Raw genomic sequence first — 21518 nt, 5'->3', positions numbered from 1 at the left:
GCCTGGCCACTTGGTGTGGTGTCTGTGCTGAAGCTTACAGATCAAAGCAGGTGTTTGGAGTGCAGTGCACTCCTAAAAATACCGTGATCAGGACAGAACTTGAGTGTCAGGGAGAACAGGAGGAAACCCGAAGAGGCAACGTCTGTATTCTAACAACAGCCTCCTGAGGGACTGAACCAACATCAGGGAGACAGGCAGATAAATTATAGGAACCACTCAGTTACAGTTAATTTTGACACGCAGGAATGAATTAAAACTCTACATCAAATGTGCTTTTATGAGTAAATAACATTCAAATCATTATTCCCTCTCTGTCTTTGTTCATAGTTCAGATGAATGCCTGTTGTCTTCATTTTTGTAAATGTGCCGCAGGTAACTAAGAGTTATGTTTTTCCAAGACAGCATTAAACTATAAAGTGAGCGGGACACAAACAATCCCTACTCTATAATAATATATTATAATCGGTGTAGATTATCATACTGTAGAGAGGTGTGCATCCTAATCATTTTATAGCTTTTGATCCATCTTCATTGGACAGTACTCATACATAAGATTTGGTTTACGTTCTTTTCCCCTCATACAGCCTTTAAACCCTTTTTACACCTGTGATACTATGATGATTGAAGAGATAATAATTAGGATTTTACATTCAGTCCTATAAAAATTAAATGTTAGATTTAATTACATAGTTGCTTTTTGTAATTCTCACTTTTTACCTTCGTGGGGACAAGCAGACTGAAATTGGAGGATTGGTGCAACTTTTCAATAAAACCCCCAGTTTGTATAAAGGATTATAGTCCATAAAGAGTCAGCATGCCACTGAGCACCATAGGACTAATTTGTTTCAATAGTTTATTTTTCATCCAAGCCAATCACAATCTAAAAAATGACTTGAAGTTAGACTTTTACTAATATCAGTTCAGCTGAATTTACAAAAATAGATGAGGAGCTGTCTATGCTATTGATGTCCAGAAGCGAAATACTTGGGTGCTGTTGTATAAATTGTGTCAGTTGTACCCACAGATGGCAGCTGGGGGTTTTTTTTGGTCCTCTTGTAGCTGCCAGACAGCGGAAGCCTGTCGAAATTCAGAAGCTCTTGTTGCTCCCAGAGAGGAGAATCTGATAGATCTCACAGGTACTTACGAGCTACCAGAGAAGCTTGACAAGCTACAGTAAATGATGAATGGTCACAGGACTACATCCAGATCTTGTGTTGTACAGATTGTGAACAATTCTCCTAGGGTTTGCTAACACGAGTCTTCTCCTTGATGGCCGTGCATCGCTTACAGTAAGCCTGTGACCAACCCTAATATAACACGTCTCCAGAGTACAATAACTTTAGAACAGATTAAAGCACTAATACTGCTTTGCATCACTTATCACCCACTTTGCACTTACAGCGGAGGGATTGTGCATTACGGAAACCCTGCGGTCTAATTTCTGAATGAACTTTAGCTCACTACATCATTTTAACGTTGCCTTCAAAGTGATCAGTTTGCCAGAAATGAAGAGAACTACAAGGCATCTTAAAAAATCATTAAATGAATACTTTTGTCTCTACTGCCCCAGTGCATTCTATTCCAGTGCATTAGTCCACTACATAGTAGCAATAATCACACACAGATCATGAGAGCCTTACTTGGTTTTAGTTTTATCCTGACAGTGTTGTTAATGGATTTTAACGGATATATTCGAAGAGAACAACTTAAAACTATTCCCAGATTTATTCAGGGAGCGCATTTGGTGTTCTGTCCAAACCCTGCTATCTGAAGGGAGCTTGGAATATCCTTCTGGGAAGCATTTGCTTTTTCCCTTCTGCTCCCGAACGTCTTCCCAGGGCAAAGTCTCTCCTGCGGTTTAACTTTTTTGTAGTGTTAGAAATAGGAACAGGCGTCTTGGAAGGGGGCTGCCTGCGTGCCCATCAGATCCCATATATAGTCATATCAATGGTCAAATGTTTGGGAACAGCGAATCGCCTGACAGATCCATAAAAAAGATAGGGCACGGGGAAGGGACCAGAAGAAACCGTTTCCAAAAAAGTATTGTATGTCCAAAGGAATTCAGTCACCCCCCTGCGAAAGTACATATTTGAGAGGGTACACGCAGAAAGAGCTTGCACTCCAGTTTGGCGTTCGGTTCGGCACAGTCGCTCTAAGCCTCTCTCCCCGACCAACCTCTTCATTTTCAGTTTCTTTTGGAGCATTTTGATCGGCCCCACCGCAAAAAACAGCCATGGATGCCATTAAGAAGAAGATGCAGATGCTTAAGCTCGACAAGGAGAACGCCTTGGACAGAGCTGAGCAGGCAGAAGCAGACAAGAAGGCAGCCGAGGACAGGAGCAAACAGGTCTGCACTCTTTTGCTAGTGTGGGGATAAAAGCGATCCACAGACAGCGCGAACGCCGGTATCGGTGTTTTCTGTAAAGTGAGCCAATCCTAAATGGATCACCTCTGCCCTGTGGATTAATAGCACTTTTCCCAGAAGATCGTACGAGATAAGGAGCCAAATCATACTGCTGAAAGTGAAAGAAATGTCTTTAAGTGTTCCTTTGTCTCTCGTGCTGGGGATATATTGAAGTAATTTAGGATGGGAGACAGCCAAAATCACATTTAAACAGAAGTTATTTAAGGTTTAAATGAAAAGAGCTTTAATACGTGCGTAACGATTTAATGATAAATATTTTAAATTAAATATTGTACCGCACGGAGTACGGAGTTTGTATTTGCAGTTTATATAGATCATATTAGCACTTGTAGTAAATGAATGCATGAAACACAAACGTGCTTGCAACCGTTTTAAAAAATGTTCCTACGTTGATGTGCCAATACAGAATAGTCAATGTCAGTTTTATACAGTTTTGATTGAACGAGTCGTGCTTGTATATATTTTTTGAACAAACTTCTCATTTTATGTACACATATAGTTAGAGGATGAAATATGTCAATTGGAAAAGAAATTGCGTGTTACCGAAGACGATAGAGATAAAGTGCATGAGGAGTTCCAAGTCGCTGAAGAAAAGCTGCTTAGCGCTGAGGAAATCGCCACCAAGGTATCTGGCTGTTTCAGAAAGCTTCTCCTCCTAACTCAAAGTCCTTCTCTTTCTCTTTCCCCTGTCTCTGTCTGCGCCTCCGCGCCCGTGCGCGGACTCACGCACTCCGTTTCCTGCTGCGCACCCTCTATCTTTCAAATGACCCTCTAAAAACACAAATCAGCTCGAGGACGAGCTGGTAGCTCTGCAGAAGAAGCTGAAGGCAACTGAGGATGAGCTGGACAAGTACTCCGAGGCCCTTAAAGATGCTCAGGAGAAACTGGAACTGGCTGAGAAGAAAGCCGCCGACGTAAGTAAAGGGGGGTCGCTCTGAACACGCCATCCTTTCCAGTCACCGCTTCACCACAGACCTGTCTTGTCCCAAATATTTAAAATGACAGTATGGACAGAACTGCGCGGTGTTGTTGTTGTTTTTTTTTTTGTATCTGTAAGTTTCAAGTGCCCACTTGGCTCGAAACTTACATTCTAATGTCCATGTATGATAATACGCGTTGGGCTGTACCTGTGCTCCGCCCGTTTTGGTATCGTACCTAACGGGAATGCTTAAATTAAGAGGAGTAAAATCAATGTGGAACAGCTTGCGAATGACCTAAGACAATTTAAGCTCCGAGTTCTGACTTGAAATATCAGGAACATAAACCTATAGAACTTGAATGGATGTTGTATTTGCGTCATGTCCAAGAAACTGTCATTTTATGTATTTGTGCTGTTCAATCACAGTTTACACTTGATCAAATTCGCTTGTGTTGTTAAAATGTGTATTCTTGTTTTGAAACACAGACCATCGAATACCTTTGACGTGGAAGTCCTTTTTTTTTTACACGCTACCGCCAAGAACAAAAACATCATCCATAACCGAGATTCAAGCCTGAAGACAAAATTTGCTAGATCTGCAGTCTGTAACCGGAGTGCAAGACGATGGTTATATATAGCTCAGTGCTTTATATGGTAAAGTTCGAGCTCATTCGTTTGGGTTCGATCTCCCTTAAAGCTCAGAGCGCCCCAACTGCGTTAAAACCTATGCACATCATGCATTTAAAAGAAGCATGATTAAGAATCCCTTTAGTGTTGTTAAACGTGTACAGTATTGTTCTGACTTTATTAGAAAGTTCGTCCAATCGTATTAATTCATAGACACTTAAAATTTTAAGTTTTCGGTAATTTAATCTGGCCATTGCCCAATTCAAGGATAGGTTTTTCTTACAGTACACATGGACGCATGCAGAGCTTCGGGTATGGTTTAATTTAAAATGGTAATACTCTGGTTGTAGAATGAGGACCGTACAACCATATCTCACTGACTTAAATACAGGCCCCGTATATAATTAGACATCTCGTGTAGATGGAAAGACCCGTGCTTTAGAGGAGAATACTCCATAAAAGGAAAACTATGCCAACTATTTATATACATGTATGTTTGACACACGGGGACAAGAGCAGCGGTCTCCGTTCCAAGATTTCCTCCTGTTTCTTCCCAGAGCGCCGGAAATGGTTTACAAGTTTCCACTGATGTCTTAAGAATCCCATTTTTCTAATTTAGTGGTTTAGTTCCTTTAGGGATGTAGTAACAGTAATTCTCCACAGCTCAAAGTCCTAGTCAGGGCAGAAAATTAACAGATAATTAGCGATAGCTGCGCACGCAGGACTTCATTTGAAGCCCATCGAAATAATAGACTCCAGATGACAAACAGAAGCCCAGCTTATGTGCCTGATGTCGCTTTATTTCAGACAGATGGAAAATACAGTTCTCTCAGCGGAATATTTTTTTAAGGAGCATTGTAGAAGGATAGATCTGTAAGGTTATAAATGTGTCCCAAGAGTTATTGCAACATTCTGGCAGTACATAGTACATCCTGTCTTGCAATCAATTAAATTAAAACGCTTTTCCATCTTACATATGACGAGTATTATTATTATTATTATTATTATTATTATTATTATTATTATTATTATTATTATTATTATTATTATTATAATGCGCCCTCTGCCTTTTGATAACTGCACTGCAGTTTTAAGTCAATTATATAGTAATTGGAATTGTTTGTAATTATTAAAATATAAGTAAGGCTCTCTCTGTATTCGGGTAATTGCACTGAAACCGGCAGAAGGTCGCAGGAAGTTCCAGATGGTAGCTTTCCGTCATGACCATATATAGAAGGAGTCAACATTAAGATGTTAATAATATAATGTTTTACTAGAAGCTAAGACGTGCCAATTCAATACAAGCTTATGATAACTGTTAAATGAATCACTCCCCGTAGACAGATTTTATAGAAAGATAAATAGCGCTTGCAATTAGCCTACAGCGTGCTTCGGAAAATGCCTTTGAGTACCATACCCCGATTTGCAAAGGTGGATGAAAGATTTGGGCAGGGTGTTGTACCGCTCGGACCTTACCAGCAGGTGGCGCTCCACGCCTATGCGCGCATCTCAGGAATGTGCCATTGGAATGTTAATAGCTAACTAACTAGGCGTGCCCTCTTTTCTGACCATACAGATTCTCACTTTATCCAGTGCACTATTGCAGCATTCTGTGCATTTATTCATAATAGTCAAGCTAGCAAAGAAAAGACATGGTCGTACAAAATAGCAGCGAGTCCCCGTGGTTAGTTTGTGTGTTCTCGCCTGATGCTTCGCTATAAAAACAAGGTTACTTCCGGTATAGTGTGTAGACGTCGGTGTGTGTCCCGGTGTACATTCTCGTAGAACAGGACAGTATTTTTTTTTCGGTACCAGGGCGTTATTGCGCTCTGTGTGTCGATTTGAAACAGGCTTTAGAAATATATAACGTTGCGGCTTAAACTTAACACGAATATAATGGCCGGGTTAACGTCTTTGGAAGCAGTGAAGAGGAAAATTAAAAGCTTGCAGGAGCAGGCAGACGGTGCTGAAGAAAAAGCGGAGAGGCTACAGAAAGAGCTGGATTTCGAGAGAAAAGCGAGAGAATCTGTAAGACGATATTAAGTTCGTATCATGAGAATCTCAATGCCATTGTGGGAATGATTAGCTCGAATTCTTCGCTTTTTTAATGCAAGTGTCTGACCTTTCTGCTACCTGTAAATGGCTTGTGTAGTTGGCAATGATTTTGATGTGGGGAATAATTATAGGTAGCAATTAATTGTGGATCTAACTCTTACTGTCGTTTTGTTAAATCTGAAGTTAGATTTTAGATTCGAGCAACGCACATTTAACGGATTATGTCCAGCCCGACTTTATTTTCTACACCCCTAATGGTTTACACCTGTGACGAGCCTTACTTGTTTGGCAGCATCTTAATTCTAGTCGGGACACTGTTACGGCCTGTTCATTAGTGTCTTTGTCCTTGTTTAAACTTGAGTTGTACCTCAGGTTTGTGACCATTTTAAAACGCTGCAAACGCTCACCTAATGCTACGCATTCTTTTGACCTGTTTTATGGGCCCTGAGGAGCATGTCATTTTTTCTCCAAACATAATTGTGGTTAGTTTGTTCATTGTTTTTTTTCCCCCTGACCATGCAAATACACTATCCCCCGAAATAAGCCACAACTGCTTTGTAAGGAGGTCCCATGAAGATTGAAGTTCTAGGAGACTCAGTATGGAGTCTTTCTGAATAATGCAACTACGTTATACAAATATGTTCACGCTCGGCTTTTAATGGAATCCTTTAATACTTAGAGGTGACCATACGATATTACTTACTGTACCTCCACAACGTGGTATCAACTGCTTTTGTGATTAAATGGTATCAGCAGCAAGTTGCTGAGCATATTCAGTCTTAAAACAGTTAATTCTGTATTTCTGCTTAACCTTGACTTTACTTTCTTCAGTAAAGTGTTGGGCAGATAGGAGAGAATGTGCGTGTTATTCATTAGCTAGAAGTCACAAAGTGGCTTAAATGAAGTTGTTTCCTTATTCCAGCCAGTGCTGGGTTCCGGTATGCTGGAAGAGCAAGGGCGAGTCATTTAACCCGTTTGGCTACATCGAATCAGGGTAGTCTGGACTCTGTTATCTGAAACATCAAGTGCCAAGACGAGACTGCATGACCTCTAAATTTCTGCCGTGTATAAGAATTCCGTCTGCAGTTCAAGCCAACACACCCAATCTGGTTGCAGCAGATATTAAGTATTGTGTTCAGCTTTTTGTCAGTCGGTCCTTTGAGATGGGTGTTCTATACGATACAGCAGCCGAAGCAGAACCGTTAAGAAAAGCAGGTTTTTTACAGCAAAGGGAGGGTGAGGTGAGAACTGATGCTAGCACTCAGACCGAATGTGAGAACTACGACAGACAAAGCTGTTGCTGGATGTCTGTACGATTTTTCTTTCTGTTTCGGCTTTACCTTATTAGGACAAGAAGCGTTGTCAGGAAAGGCATTGCTGCTTGGTTAGATCAGGGAAACCCTGCCAGTCCTTTCAGATTACACAGCAGTGCTCCTTGAGACAGATAGTATGAGCTTGCCCTTTGTGCTTTCTTAAGATTTTGTTTTGTTTCCAGCTCTCCAGAACAACATTTTTATTTAGAGGCTGAAGGGGAAAAAAGTCAGCTCATTGAACTTTGTAGAGAGGTTGTAGAACTGCCCCCCTCAGAACAAATCTTTACTTCACTGTTTCTTTTAAAAGTGGGGGTGGGGTGTACAAGATCAGATAGATGGACAAATATTGTGGTGTAGCACCACTCCCCTCTGTAAAACAGAACTGCCTTGTGGTTCCCCATATCGCAATTTTGAGCTAAAGCTATAATTGGACTTCGCTCTGAGCCACACAGACATACAAGCCCTGTGTGTAGGTAGCAAATGAGATGCAGGCTGCCACTTCCTGTGAAATAAAAAAAAGTATTTCCGCTACAGCTCGCACTGCACTAGCTGTTTAGAGAGAGGGTGAAAGCTTGAACAAAGTTTAGGTGATTTAAACAGATTTTTGCAAAAGTATCATGAGGCTTGATCCTAACAGGGAGTGGAAGAGAGGTCTTGTGCTTTGTGCATTCAGGGAGCTACAGTACATCTGTGATGAATTACTGGAGAATGAGGAGGGTCCCTTTTGGTGATCCTAGGTCACCGTAGGTTCAAAATGTGGTTATAATCTTGCCGTGTGAGAAGCATGTTGCCCATTTGCTTTCACCATCAACATGGAATTGTAGACATTTTGCTAAATGCCTGTTTTTAGGGCCAACAGGAGAAGACCATGCCCACCTCGCCCCCCCACTCAACAAATCCTTTCTTTGTTTCATGAATCAAATGCCTTTTATCATATGGCTTGGGTCTGGACCATTTACATAAACACAGGCAGGTGTGTCTTTGCATATATGCAAACTTGGATCATTCACTGGGTATTGAAGTGCTGGATAGACCTGGATTACTAAAAGGGCATGTAGGGTACAGTTCTGTCTTCTTTTCAGGAACACAAGGCAATAGGCAGTGTTCATTTTCTGTTCTTGGTCACCATAGTGTGTGACTGGCCCCTTGCAGGCTGCCGTTCTTTGCCATGAATCCAGAGCTGATTTGGTCCGTGAGCATTGTTGCTATTGTGTAGAATGTGGAGGTCCGCGGGTCTGTTGCCTCTCCAGCGGGTAGCAGGGTCTGCTGCCAACTGACCAGGCCGCACAGAGGGACTCTACCTGGTAAGTCAGGAGCCTGGCATGGCGGCGACCAGATTATTTTTGGCACTGTTTCAGTATTTGAACCCCACACTTTAGATTTTGTTACTCTAAAATTAGCTCTCACACTAGATTATAGGATATGGCTGATGGAACCGGATTATTCGTTCGTTGCCATGAGCACAAATAAGATTACAGCGGATCTGATGCGGGTTGACGGATCCAGTATTGAATGAATGTTTCCGTCTCGGTCTGTTTTAGTCTGCAGCTACATGCAGCACTTCACTTCACATCACAGCTGCTGAGTGAACCCAGAGCAGGTGGCACTGATGCATGACTGTGTCAGAAATCCCTCCGATGGCTGTGGACAGAAACCTGCTGGGAGCTCGACCTCCCCGTGTGCTGGGGTGGTCCTGTCTGCGTGTGCGTGATCGCGGTGTGCGGCGCGCTCCCGCCCACGTGTGTGCAGCAGTTTCACCGCTCCTCTCCCGTTGGCCCGGCCTAGGCTGAGGGTGACGTCGCCTCCCTGAACAGACGCATCCAGCTGGTGGAGGAGGAGTTGGATCGCGCCCAGGAGCGTCTGGCGACCGCGCTGCAGAAGCTGGAGGAGGCTGAGAAGGCTGCTGACGAGAGCGAGAGGTGTGTACGGGGACGGCCGGTGGGCATCCGGCAGCCGCCTCCTGCGCTGGTGCTGCTGCCGCGGCGGCGGCGGTAGTGTCCTCCTCTCTGTGGGCGGCAAGCTGAAGTGGGAGGTTCAGCGCAGAGTTTCGCTCTAAGCAAGTGTTCCCACTTCCCCCCCTCAGAGCAGCGCTTGTGTTCGCCCATTGTTACTTCTCGTTTCCATTTCTGTAGTTGGCTGCACCACATCTTCCTGAGAGAGAGAGAGAGCTTTTTCTTTTGATAAACGGAGGCCTTGCTCCCGAGGTCTCCCTGTGTATCTGAACTACCCCTGGTCTCATTTTGACTGCTTCAGAATACGGCAAACGAGATGTCAACTCAGAATGCCGTTGGTAAAATGAAACAGACCAGCAAAATGCATTTCCTACAGGGTTCGCAGGGGTGGGGCTGGTAAATTATTCTGTTCCTGGCAAGGGACAAGGTCAAGTCTTTTCGGGGGAAAAAAAAAACATTTCTGGGGTGTTGGAAGTGATCCTAATGACCTACTAAGCAGCCTTAAGTCTGAACCAGATTGTGGCATTCTTTGCAATTCTGCTAGACATTAAAGGGCAGCTTTCAATCCATGGTATAGTCATACTATTTAGAGATGTCAACAAAAGGAGCTTGTTTTTGGAGAAACAATACAATTCTGAATAAACAGCGCTTCAGTCCACACAGGCCAGTGGTTATACTCCTTTGTTTTGTCTGTAAACAGTTCTACTGTTTCAGCTTCCTATGCTTTAACATGGATCAGTTCTTACCCTTCATGAGTTTAATCTATTTTGTAGTTGTAATTGTATAATAAAATAATATTCTGCAATACACTATCAATATTCAAAAGACATTTTGCCTCCTTTGGAATTCACGAATGTTTGGTGTTGGGAAAACTGAATTTTTTGTTGTTCTGTTATGTATGGTATAGATCACTAGTTGAAGAGGCCGCCTGCTTTAGTCTGGATATTTCTGAAATGCAAGAACGTATGGGCCATTGGCTCTGTGTGCACACGGAGATATAGAGGTGCTTGCTTGCTTTTGATATGGTGCTAACTGAAGGTTTCCGTCCTCTCCCCTACAGAGGAATGAAGGTCATTGAGAACAGGGCTCTGAAGGATGAGGAGAAGATGGAACTGCAGGAGATCCAGCTGAAGGAGGCCAAGCACATTGCAGAGGAGGCTGACCGCAAATATGAAGAGGCAGGTTTCTGAGCAAGGAATGACAAATAAGGCAGTAAAGTTCCAGGACCCTAATGAGCAATACCTGGGCTGAGAGGCTTCCTCTTGGTTTGTAGACATTCTTTGATCAGGAGGTCTTTAAATCTGTAATTCTAGTTCGCTGATGTTTGTCCAAGCATTTACTCTCAGTGCCCTAACAGCGTGGTGGCACGGTAGCTCGGTGCCACTTTGCGTGTGCCAAGTCCGTGGAGGCTGGTCAGCTTCACGGTGGCAGATTAAAACTGTTTTTGCTCTCTCGTAACCAAAGGTTGCACGTAAACTGGTGATCATTGAGGGTGATCTGGAGCGTACTGAGGAGCGTGCCGAGCTGTCAGAAAGGTAAGCAGCCCGGCCCTGCCTCTGCCGCAGCAACGTTGTCTGGCTGCGTCAAAAATGCACGTCCACATGATTTTTCGCAGATGTGAAGTTCACTCTGGCTCTTACAGTGAGCCAGTGGCCCTGTAGCGTGGACCCCACGAGTGTGGCAGTTCACGCCGTGGCTTTTCCGTTTGCCACTGCATGCGTGTTTTAATTGCATGTTTTCTCTTTTGGAACGGCCTTGCACTTCTCAAACTCACTAACAGACGGGCGCGGCAAGCAGAAGAGCACCTAAGACTTTCGGACCACAGCTTAAAATCATTAATGGCTGCCGAAGCAAAGGTACTATGACTAACCCTGTTTATTTATCTTCGTCTCCGCACTACCGCAGCTTCCCACGCTGTCGAGTGAATCTGCACTGCTTTCTTTTCCTGCCTACTCCTCGAGCCGTTTATCTTTGTTGTTCTTGTAAGCGACCTCTTCACAGACGTGGGCCTGCGAGTTGCACGGGTAACAGCAGGACTTTCCACTCATTTCCATTCGGGCTGCTTTTCAAAGGCCTGCTTGCAGCACGTCCCCCCCCCCCCCCCAAAAAAAAATGTAGCAAGCCAAAAAGTTTCTGCATTGGATTCGGTTCAGGTTATTCGTATCATGTAGAGACGGCCCCGCTGAGCGAGGCCGTCCGCTGCATCACACTGCTGTGCAGGCCCCCCTCTGGTTCCCTGTGTTTTTATTCATTTGATTGTTTCCCCTCTTTTTGCTGTCCTTCTTGTCCCTTTCGTGCTCTTCCTTCTGAACCTGCCCTCTACACTGAACCCTCCTCCTCCTCCTCCTCCTGCCCCATGTCTAAAACACCAGCAAATGTGCTGAGCTTGAGGAAGAGTTGAAAACTGTGACCAACAACCTGAAGTCACTGGAGGCACAGGCTGAGAAGGTAGGTCTACGTCCACTTCCAAGGGGTTTGCAGACCACGGCCGCAGAGCACGTTCTCCCTCGGGGTATCTTTTTAAGTCCTGCCCACAAATCGGGTTTGGTTTTTCCATTCAAGAGCTTATAATTTCTGCAGACTATAGCTGTGAAGGCTTTTAATAGCATAACTTATCTGTTCATTAGAAGTTTGGCCTCTGATCTTTCCATGTGAATTGCAACAGTTCTGTGGAAACCAGGCCTGGGATTGTGTTTTATTGTACCAAAAACCATAACGCTCTTTTACAATGAAAATTATTTTTTCCTCTTGTGGTGTGTATTTTTGAGGTCCGTATGAGAAACCGCCACTTTTTTTGGCCATCCACTTGGAAATGGGAAAACCCACAATGAAAGAAATATGTAATTTAATTCTTGCGAATCATTTTTCCTAATAGTACCTAAAAAACAGGCTTTTCCTTGATTTGAATTGCGTCCTACATCTCACTTAAATCGGTGCTTGATCTACATACTTTGTAACAGCATCAACTTATTTCAATCCTTAATTTGAGATAATATTTATATATTGTAATTAACTCACTTGTTTTAGTAATCCAAGTATAACTACAGAATGCAAGCGAACGGTTTGAGTCGAGAATGGAATGAAAATGTTTTTTCCAGCCTTGTTGCACAGTAAACTGCAGAGGAATGGTGAGCTGCTAGGCTTAATGTGGCCCTCTGACCTTGTGTTCTGCTGTTTGTCTACAGTACTCACAGAAGGAAGACAAGTATGAAGAGGAGATCAAGGTCCTCACCGATAAACTGAAGGAGGCAAGTGAAGGGCGCTGTTCTAAAGATGCCTTCTTAGCAGTGGATTGACTTGTGTTTTGTGAAAGGGGGGTTATAAATTGCCAGTTCTGACGTCTGTACCTTTCCTTCTGCAGGCTGAAACTCGTGCTGAGTTCGCTGAGAGAACAGTAGCCAAGCTTGAGAAGACCATTGATGACCTGGAGGGTAGGACTTGAATCCATTTTTTATTTAATTTCATGGATTACTGAGCACATTTCAGTGTATTTAGTCCTCCTCCTGCAGTTGAGTTTGTTTTTGCTGCTTTCTGAAGCAGCCTGAAGAATAAGGCCAGCACTTCATCTGCTTCTCCTTTTCCATTCTTTGCTGCAAAATAACATCGCTTGTCTCTTTATTTTTCACCGTGGCCTTTTTCTAGTTTTATTTAGATTCTCAGGAGAAGCCTAAATGAGAAGCACTGGTTCCCTTAACACGTACTTTCAATAGCTCTGACACACTGTGTACAATAATGTTTTAGCTAGGTTTATTGTGGTTTGCTTAAGGCTTTTTGGCCCATTTTCCTTATGTGGACCAGTTGCTCAGTGCTAGCTCATTAGGTTATGCAATTCTCTCCTGCATTCAGTCTTTGTGTTATGGGATTCTTTCTCCCGATATACAATAAGCTGCATTCAGGTTAAAGGTTTTTGCTTTTTGGTGCAGTATGTTCAGCAGTATTACCTTGTAAAGAGTTGAAGGTAGTCTGTTAAATCTGTAGAGAGAGGTCAGAGCCAGTCCAATAACTGTTGAGGTTCATGCAGTGGGAACACGGATGCTTTTGTACCCGTCTTGGCACTTGCTTTGACTTAAGGGTTTCCTGGTTTTACAAGGTACAAGACATTAAGTGGGTTTGCAGTAGAAGCACAAGATGCGCGAGTGATACAGAACTGGTGACTATTCCCATCAGATCATTCCAGGCTCTCCCTGCTCCCTGTTAACTGTTTTGCCTTTTCTGTTTCTCTTTCTTTCTCCGCTCTCTTGGTTGTCTGTCTCGTCTCTTGCCGACGGACTGGCTGCTCCGTCTCCTCTTCACCCTCCATCTCCCGGTTTTTCCCCCTGCTCTTCCATCTCCTTGCCTTGTCCTCCATCCTCCCCCTCCCCTGTAGATGAGTTGTATGCCCAGAAACTGAAGTACAAAGCCATCAGCGAGGAGCTGGACCACGCTCTCAACGACATGACTTCAATGTAAATCTCCATCTGCTGTCTGCCTGTGCCTGTACCATCTCACCTCTCCTCTCCAGTACTTCACTTCTCATTCACCTGCATACTAAACCAGTTTTGGTAACCCCTTCAGGATCATGTACTTGTCCCCCTACCACTTCAAGCTGTACCTCGATTTCCTGCCTGTCCATCTACTCCTTGTTGATATAACTTCAACGGGCATGCTGAGATGTGGTGTTAAGATCCCAGAATTACGTAGGCCTCTCTGTGATTTCACTCAAAAGAAGGTGAACTGCCTCTGTGTATTTGAATTACCAAATGGCCTCTGCTGCCACACTGTGTTGGCACAAAGTGCAGGATAATGGTGTAATATTTTGAGTTTACATCAGGCCCAATTTAGTTTTTTCAAATACAGCTGCTGCTGTGGAGATATTCACCTCTATGCTAACCATAACTGTAATTTCAATCCCTCATTTCATAGGCAGTGGCTATTAATAAAGTGAATTCCAAACCCCAGTGTAAGACTTGTTTCGGGGAGTATCCCTGAACCCCAGAAAGGGTTGCGAGAGTCACATGATTGGCCTTACTTGTAGCATTGCACAGATGTGGAAAATACCGCATGTCTAAACAGAACTTAACATTTGGATGTAATCAAATCCAAGTAAGGATTTCCATTTGGCTTTGTTTTTTTGTACATTTTAGATGAACAAAGTGATGACTTTTGAATGTTATGGGACCGTCTGACATGTGTTTTAACTCTCAAACTGGAACTTTTTTTAAAATCCACCTGATCATATTGGACTGTCCCTGAATCAATGCATGCTGAGATATGCCAAAATGATCCATTCTGCAATGGATGCTTTCCAATTACAGTATGAGGGGATGAATTTCAATAAACACTTCCCTGGGTTAATTTTTTTTGTGAGTGCAGTGTTTAAATTGTCATTTTTTTCTGAAACCTAAGTGGTGTGTTTCTTCTACTAACGGTATACTGTTACAGTAACAGTAATATTGAATAGAGACTGCAGGATCCAAGATGCATGTGGTTCATTGCAGTTAAGATGCAATCTTCAAAATGGGTTCCCTTTTTTCAGTTTGTCTGCTATTTCTTACTATGTGAATCTGCCAAACTTGGATCGACCCAACTACCAAATAGTGCATTCTCATCTTCCCATCATCCTTCATACCTCCTTTTTTCAAGTGGGGAATTCAGTCCATTTATGAAGCGATAAGCATGATTTTTATGGAAATTGGCGTATTTTTCTTCTACATGAGGGAAACTTTATAACAAATTTGATGGTGTTTTTGAAAAATGTATCCAATAAAGGGAATGAATCCTCCACTGAGTGTTTTAGAACCGTTCAGGTACTGTACTTCCGAAGCTGCAGTCTGTGGCTGGAAAGGTTACAGTATTGGTGGCCGATACAATTTTAGCTATCCTCTGCCTTGCTTTTGTTGTGTGCTGTGGCTTGCACGTCTCGTTTTGGACATTTTATTTTTGCTCTTGCTTGCTGGTTTCCCTTGGTTTCCCATCATGTTCCGTTTGCTTTTTTGTTTTCACACAGATAAATTGTTTTCTCTGCATCGCTCCAAAGACGTCTCCTGCTGGTTGAGTAGGCTGCACTCTGCGCGCTCCTGCCTTTCTCAACTTCTTACTCGTTCTGTCCTTGCTTCTCATTTTAACACCCCGTGTCGGAGTGTAGCCATCAGCTGTGTATTCCATCTCTTGTACAGAACCTTTGAATTCATTTTGCCATATGTAAAATAAACTTCCTTCCATCTATGTAAGCTATACCTCTCTATTTATTTTCTTTTTTCCACTTTTGTGCTTTAATTTGTTGTTGAGTGGCTCTAATAAAACAGAGAAGCACTGTCTTTTGACTCGTAAGGGACCCATTTCTGTTTTGTTTTATTTTCCTTTCGCAATATAACTATTTTGGCTGAAACGTGTTCGAATGGCAAGAGTCGGGTTTTGATTTTTGCTTTTGAGTTCCATTAGGCCTGTTAGGCAGCACAGGATTCTGCTTCAGTGTTTGTTTTTTTAGTAGTAAAAATGTTGGTGGAGACCGTCACGAGAGCCTGTTATAAAGGGCTTATTGTCTAGTCCTAGATGCCAAATTCAGACCTCAAACCTGTATCGGGCCTTTTGTTTCGATATCCCGTATCGGTTTGTGAGCCTGTTGGAGATTAAGGGCAGTGTCATTGACAGGCTAGTAATAGGTCGTGACTCTGTAGTTTGCATTTGTATACTAATAAACATTTAAAATTGCTTCAGTATCGAAATGTAACAAGATATTTTAGTTTGTAGCTGCTTTTTTTTAGCAATTTTTTTTAGTGCAAGATGGCTGATTGCTTTCAGTGTTGCTAAGCATAAAATGCAGTGGCTACTGTTTCACTCCCCTAAAAGGCTTTTGTCTGTAGAATATGCTAAAATATACCCACTTAGACTTTTTGATACAGTTGGAATAACATGCTCATCTTTACTAGATGTTGAAATGTATTGGCTACCAGTGATACTTCTTTTTCTTCCTTTGCAGCTGTTAGAGCTAAAATACTATTTTCTGTTGGTTCTCACCATGGTTGGAAAACTGACACCTTTCCACTGGGACAACAATTACAATTTTACACCACTTTACACATTCAGAAACAAATGATTTTTTTTTATGACTAGTGGTGTTGGACAAATTGTTCACTGTGTTCCATATACACCATGTTAAATTGTACACCACCATTCACAATCAATTCTTTTTATATAAAGACCTGCAGAACTCCCCTATACAGCTTGGCCTCAGTGTTTAATATAAGAGTTTAGACTTTCCTCCTACATGTGAGCTGCGAGAACCATCCATTTCTTATTCACACTGCTGGGCCCACATTGCTCACAGCAGATTTGTGTAGAACTCTGCTGGAGTGTTGCAGCTGTTGCTGGCAAAACTCCAACATCATGTACCTAGCAAGTCACAGGAATCTGTTATAAGTTTATCTGGAGATGACCTGCCTGATTCAGCCCGACCCTTGTGGAATTTAGCCAGCTGCGTGCTGTTGGATTGTGACATAGCTCGGGTCAGAAATAAAACGATGCCTAAACAAGAGGATGGAACCTGAATGTGAGTCCTCCAGCACTTTAATAAGGCTTGTAGCATTCTCTTGGATGCATTGGTTCCATTTCAGCTGGAGCTCCTGCAAATGAGGATTGAGCACTTTCACACATCCTGTAGTCTGGAGGGTTTGAGTTATTTCAAATTGGTTTAAAAGTATTTCTACAGGCGATGTGCAAACAGCTTCTTTTTCAGTTGGTCAAGACAATGCTTAAGCAAGTGAATTCACCATAACGTTTTTTTGGAGTACTTTTATGTGGTTTTTCAATGAGATGAAAGCAAGTACACACAAAGGCAGAAGTAGCTGAGCGTACTAGAAAACATTTGGCCTGAGCAGTTGTTGATATGCTGCTACAGATAATTGGATTAAAATCAAGAAGTGACAACTATTGTACTAGAGGAAGTAGTTTGGTTTTTTTTAAGCCTCTGGAACTTCATTTATCCTGCACTGCAGATGTCTAGGCACAGGTGTAGACTGATCCCTTTCCTAGGTGTGAAAATGCTTTGGCAGTCAGCTTGGTTGCACTTACATTTCTGCCGTTTGCTGGGGTCACAGGATTGTGACAATATTGCCAAAGCATTTCCAAACAGTGCTAGAGCTGTGGATTTCATCCAGTCTTAACGGGGATGTGTACAGTTTGAGTTGCTCCATTCTTCTTTTCCGCTACAGCACATTTCACAATCCTGTATTCTGGGTTTAAAATTCATCAGACGAGGAAAATCCCTGTTGGTGCACTAAGTTCTAACAGAACAATACAGCGCTCTGTTTTGGTAGTGACGTTTTTTTTTATAAGTTAGTCTTTTTTTTTTTCCAGACTTTTGAAATGTTGTGCAAAGAGGAAAATAGTAAGCAGATTTATTACTGTAGTTGAAGCACAGAACTGCAATCAGATAAAAGCAGTCAGCAGGCAAAAATGCCTAATCACCTTTAGAAACATGATGAGGTCTGTTTTTTGAGTGTGCTGAATTACTTTTTCAAAGAAATGTTAATCTGTAGAAAACAAAATTTGTTTTGTTGTGGCGTAACAAGTCATACATTTTATCAATTATATTGTACACGGCTAAAGAACGCAAAAACCACCAAAAACAAAGTTGCTATGTTTAATAACTACCTGGACAAACTTGGGCAAAATAAATAAAGATGGCAAACTAAGATGTAAAATAAGATCTGTTGGAACATATAGCAAATACATGCATCTTTTGTTTCTCCCAGTTCACTTCACAGAAGAAAGCAGGCATTTTTAATGTACCATATTAATGTCCTTTAGTGTATTAAGTTAAGATCTCTTTATTGGCCATATACAATTTCGTGTATTAGGAATTTATTTTTGCATACCCCAGCTTGCTCTCCATGAGACACACAGACACACAGACAGGGAGAGAAGCTGGGGGTCAGACATATATACGGCGCCCCTGGAGCAGTTGGGGTTCAGGGCCTTGCTCAGGGGCCCAACAGAGTAGGATTCCTCTGCCGGCCGCGGGATACAAACTGGCAACCTTCCAGCCACAGGTGTAGATCCTGAGCCACCGCTCCGCCCATATTAATATCTGTGTCCTGCATTAGAAATGTGCATCATCGTAATGACAGCTCAGCTCCATTAATGATTGCATCTCAAGCCAGAAAGCTGTTTGCACAAGCTGTCCAATAATATCCTAGCGTTTTCCAAAACCAGTGATTGCTGTATTTAAGCGTCTGTCTAGTCAATAGTTTAGCACTAAGAAGTATAAAAATGAAATTATGTTCTAATGTCAAAAAGTAATTGGGTGTGGTAGTAGTGTACACAGGATTTAAGTTGTATAAGCCACTTTTACATTTACAGCAAGAGTGAACCATATCCACACCATACAGAAGCTTGGCTTTCTCTGTTGAAGCAGCACATTCGGCAAGTGGCATTTCAAGTTTGATATACTTTGTAGTTCTGATGCAGGGATTTATTATGCCTTTTTAAAATACTGTGTAGCACCAGTGCTGTGCATTTGTTCTGTTCTTTTTCTGAGGTTAATGTTATTGCAGTCTCTAATGTGAAGCTAAAAATGCTAAAATGTGCCCTGCTGAAAACTATAGCACCAGCTTTCTCTGTGGTGTGGTATATTTATTAATTTGCCTTAATAGTTGTGGAGGTTTGCTTCTTATATTGCTATAAAGGGTTCACCTGTTAGGCATAACTAGGTTCCACTGGTTTTTCAACCTGCAGAATCCTGTATTCCCTGTTTAGTCTATCTGTGAAACGCATTGTGTCAAGAGTTCTTTTTCTTGGGAGCACAGTTCAGATCTTTGACTTTCTGCTCTATCAATCACTCTTTCTTACTGAGGACTACTTTTCCTATTCTATGCCCAAGTACTCCTCCCATGAAGGTACAGTATGAGCTGATGTAGGTTTTCTGTGTGTGGAATCTTTTTAGCAGCATGGAGTTCTTGACATTTCCTTTCTGTGCTTAACCCTGCTGTTTCTTTTCTCTCTCCTTTTCTTAACCTGCTTTCCGACTGTGCAGATCGCCTCTACCAGCAACTTGAGAAAAACCGCCTTCTTACTAACGAACTAAAGCTGGCCTTGAATGAAGATTAAGTGTAGTTTGGTTTCTTTAACTCGGAGCTAGAAATATGTTTATGCTTCCCTAGAATGGCATGTGTAAGAAGGAAGTTGTGTGCATATTAACACAAATAATGCTAGAGATCAGACGGCATTTTAATTGAACCAAAAGGATAAAATTCAATTAAATGGTGGCTGGTCACTGCCACCTTCCCTACAGGAAATGAGTTGCCCATCCTTTCTAATTAAGCTAATTTATTGTAAATGGATTGCATTTAATGCATGCCCTTTAAGATTTTCATTTTTTAAGCACAGTGTGTTTCGACTGCTTGGATGGATTCTGAGTAGTGACTAAACCACTGCAGTTTTTTTTCCTCCCTGTTGACTTAAAAAAAAAATATGCTCATGCTCTTTTGCTTGAGTAAAATGTGCATGCAGGGTCTAATGTACATTATGAAAGTCTTTTTTGTTTTACAGTGCATAACCAAAGTAGCACAAATGTGTTGCAATTGAACTAATCTGACTGTAAAGTTGGTGCTGCTTGCCATTTTATTTTGTCTCGGATGGTGTGTCATGACATTAACGTCTGTGTTTGGTACTCTAACAGAGAAACTCGCACAAGCTAAAGAAGAAAACCTCAATATGCACCAGATGTTGGATCAGACTCTACTGGAATTAAATAACATGTGAAAGCCTTGTTTTATGCTGGTAGTTTTTTGTTTTTTACTTGCACCCTGCTTGCCACGACTGCGTCCCTGCCCTGCCCCGTCTCCCAACGCCGAAGGCAAAGTAACCAGCAGGCGCTTCATACGTTTTGCACTGTTCTGCTTTCAATGGAGCTCAACGAAGGAACGAGCCCGGGGAAGGGAGCACTTCCTCCTTGGCCAGCCGAATACGAGAAACACTAGTATTGATACAAACTGATTCCTAATTATAATGATGTCTGCATTTTGTAAGGAGTTTTGGAGAATTCGTCATGTGGAAATCTGCATCATTTGTTCTAAAAGGAAAGAAAATGCACTGCTAGAAATGTAGTGAGAATGATCTGGTACCTTCATTCCCCCTCCCTCCACTAGCTCTGCTGTGTTAATTTTCCTTTCAAGAACAAATTTGGTGGACTTTACCTTGAGTACAATATTTAGACTGTATGCACATTATTCATTAGAAGCCAACTCCTGCTTAAAGCCAAGGTTTTGTAAACATTTTTAATTTTTTTAATTTTGAATGTGTGTGTACACATTGGATAAAACAACAATCCTTGTTGTATACAGGTGCTACTGTGATTTTTTTTTTATGATGCTTCAGAGAACTGGGTTTTACCCTGCATATACAGTACCAATAAAGCAAAAGGAATGATGTATTATCTTTTGTACAGGAGCTATTTTCTGAATAGCCAAGTGCCATTTAGTGAAGGTTAGTAAGGGATTCTTTGCTCTCCAGTGTATTTATTTTTAAAAAACCTGAAACTCGTTACAAAATGTGTGGCAGCATTAGCTTTAAATGTGCATCTTTGTTTTTATGTTGAAACCTAAGGTTCGAAAAAGTTCAGTAACTTTTACCCTGGGGAAATGACTGAATTATGTTTCATTGTGGACATAAATTTGGTAGTGCCTCACTTATTTTACACTTTATTTTGAGCGGTTTTAACTATAAACCCTTATATAAAATGTATAAATGTAATAAATATAAAATAAAACCTGTTTTTGGAAGTTTTGTACAAGTGTTTTTTTTTCCGCCATTTGTTCTGGATTTGTGGAGTTCCTGTCTGATTTTGTTTGATCTTTTTGTGAAATGGATTTAAAAACTGGTCCAGCGCTTTGATTGGACTTTGTTTCCCAACAGAAAGTAAAATGTTCCAAATTAAAACAAGTTATAATGCAATCACATTTTATACTGACTCATTAAATTATTAGTCTGAATTATGCAAGCACGTTTTGACGGGCCTTTGCTTTTCTTAGAATTGAAGGGTTGAATGGTTTTAGCTAAAGTGTTTACTGTGATCAACAGCTGAAAAACAGAAGGTGGGGAAGCCGCCTCCGGTGAGAATTGGGTAATTATATGGGTCAATTTGACTTCTAGGAGCTCTCAAAACCATTTAAATATTTTACAAACCCTTTGTATTTCTGCTAAAACCTTACTGCTGCAGGATACATGGCAGTCTGCCTAGCAAGCAGTTT

The 21518-nt window shown here is 41.8% G+C and overlaps 1 protein-coding gene across 9 annotated transcripts; it reads left to right on the top strand.

The window, feature by feature from the left end:
- The first annotated feature begins 2105 nt into the window (after window positions 1–2105).
- On the top strand, window positions 2106–21050 carry tpm1 (tropomyosin 1 (alpha)). Of its 9 annotated transcripts, XM_015343462.2 has the most exons (10): window positions 2108–2347; window positions 3214–3339; window positions 9125–9258; window positions 10352–10469; window positions 10756–10826; window positions 11664–11739; window positions 12477–12539; window positions 12653–12722; window positions 13658–13736; window positions 15278–15495. In XM_015343462.2, the coding sequence occupies exons 1-10, from the start codon at window positions 2234–2236 to the stop codon at window positions 15279–15281; spliced, it is 855 nt and encodes a 284-aa protein (XP_015198948.1). In that variant the 5' UTR covers window positions 2108–2233; the 3' UTR covers window positions 15282–15495. The 9 variants fall into 9 exon arrangements, with proteins under 9 accessions (XP_006628965.2, XP_006628964.1, XP_006628967.2 ...); XM_006628902.3 differs by lacking the exons at window positions 11664–11739; window positions 13658–13736; window positions 15278–15495 and adding exons at window positions 11072–11147; window positions 19949–21050 and having other exon boundaries at window positions 2106–2347; XM_006628901.3 differs by lacking the exons at window positions 13658–13736; window positions 15278–15495 and adding an exon at window positions 19949–21050 and having other exon boundaries at window positions 2107–2347.
- The last annotated feature ends 468 nt before the right edge of the window (window positions 21051–21518 follow it).

The sequence above is a fragment of the Lepisosteus oculatus genome, chromosome 5 (genome assembly GCF_040954835.1).
Source record: "Lepisosteus oculatus isolate fLepOcu1 chromosome 5, fLepOcu1.hap2, whole genome shotgun sequence".
Classification (NCBI taxonomy): Eukaryota; Metazoa; Chordata; class Actinopteri; order Semionotiformes; family Lepisosteidae; genus Lepisosteus; species Lepisosteus oculatus.
Note: the sequence above shows the minus strand (reverse complement) of the source record. Positions and strands in the feature narration are given on the sequence as shown.

Coding starts and splice junctions, on each gene's coding strand:
- tpm1 (XM_006628902.3), top strand. CDS start 2,234: ATGGATGCCATTAAGAAGAAGATGCAGATGCTTAAGCTCGACAAGGAG. Junction 11,148..12,476: donor TAATGGCTGCCGAAGCAAAG/GTACTATGACTA, acceptor GTTTGTCTACAG/TACTCACAGAAGGAAGACAA. Junction 12,540..12,652: donor TCACCGATAAACTGAAGGAG/GCAAGTGAAGGG, acceptor TTCCTTCTGCAG/GCTGAAACTCGTGCTGAGTT.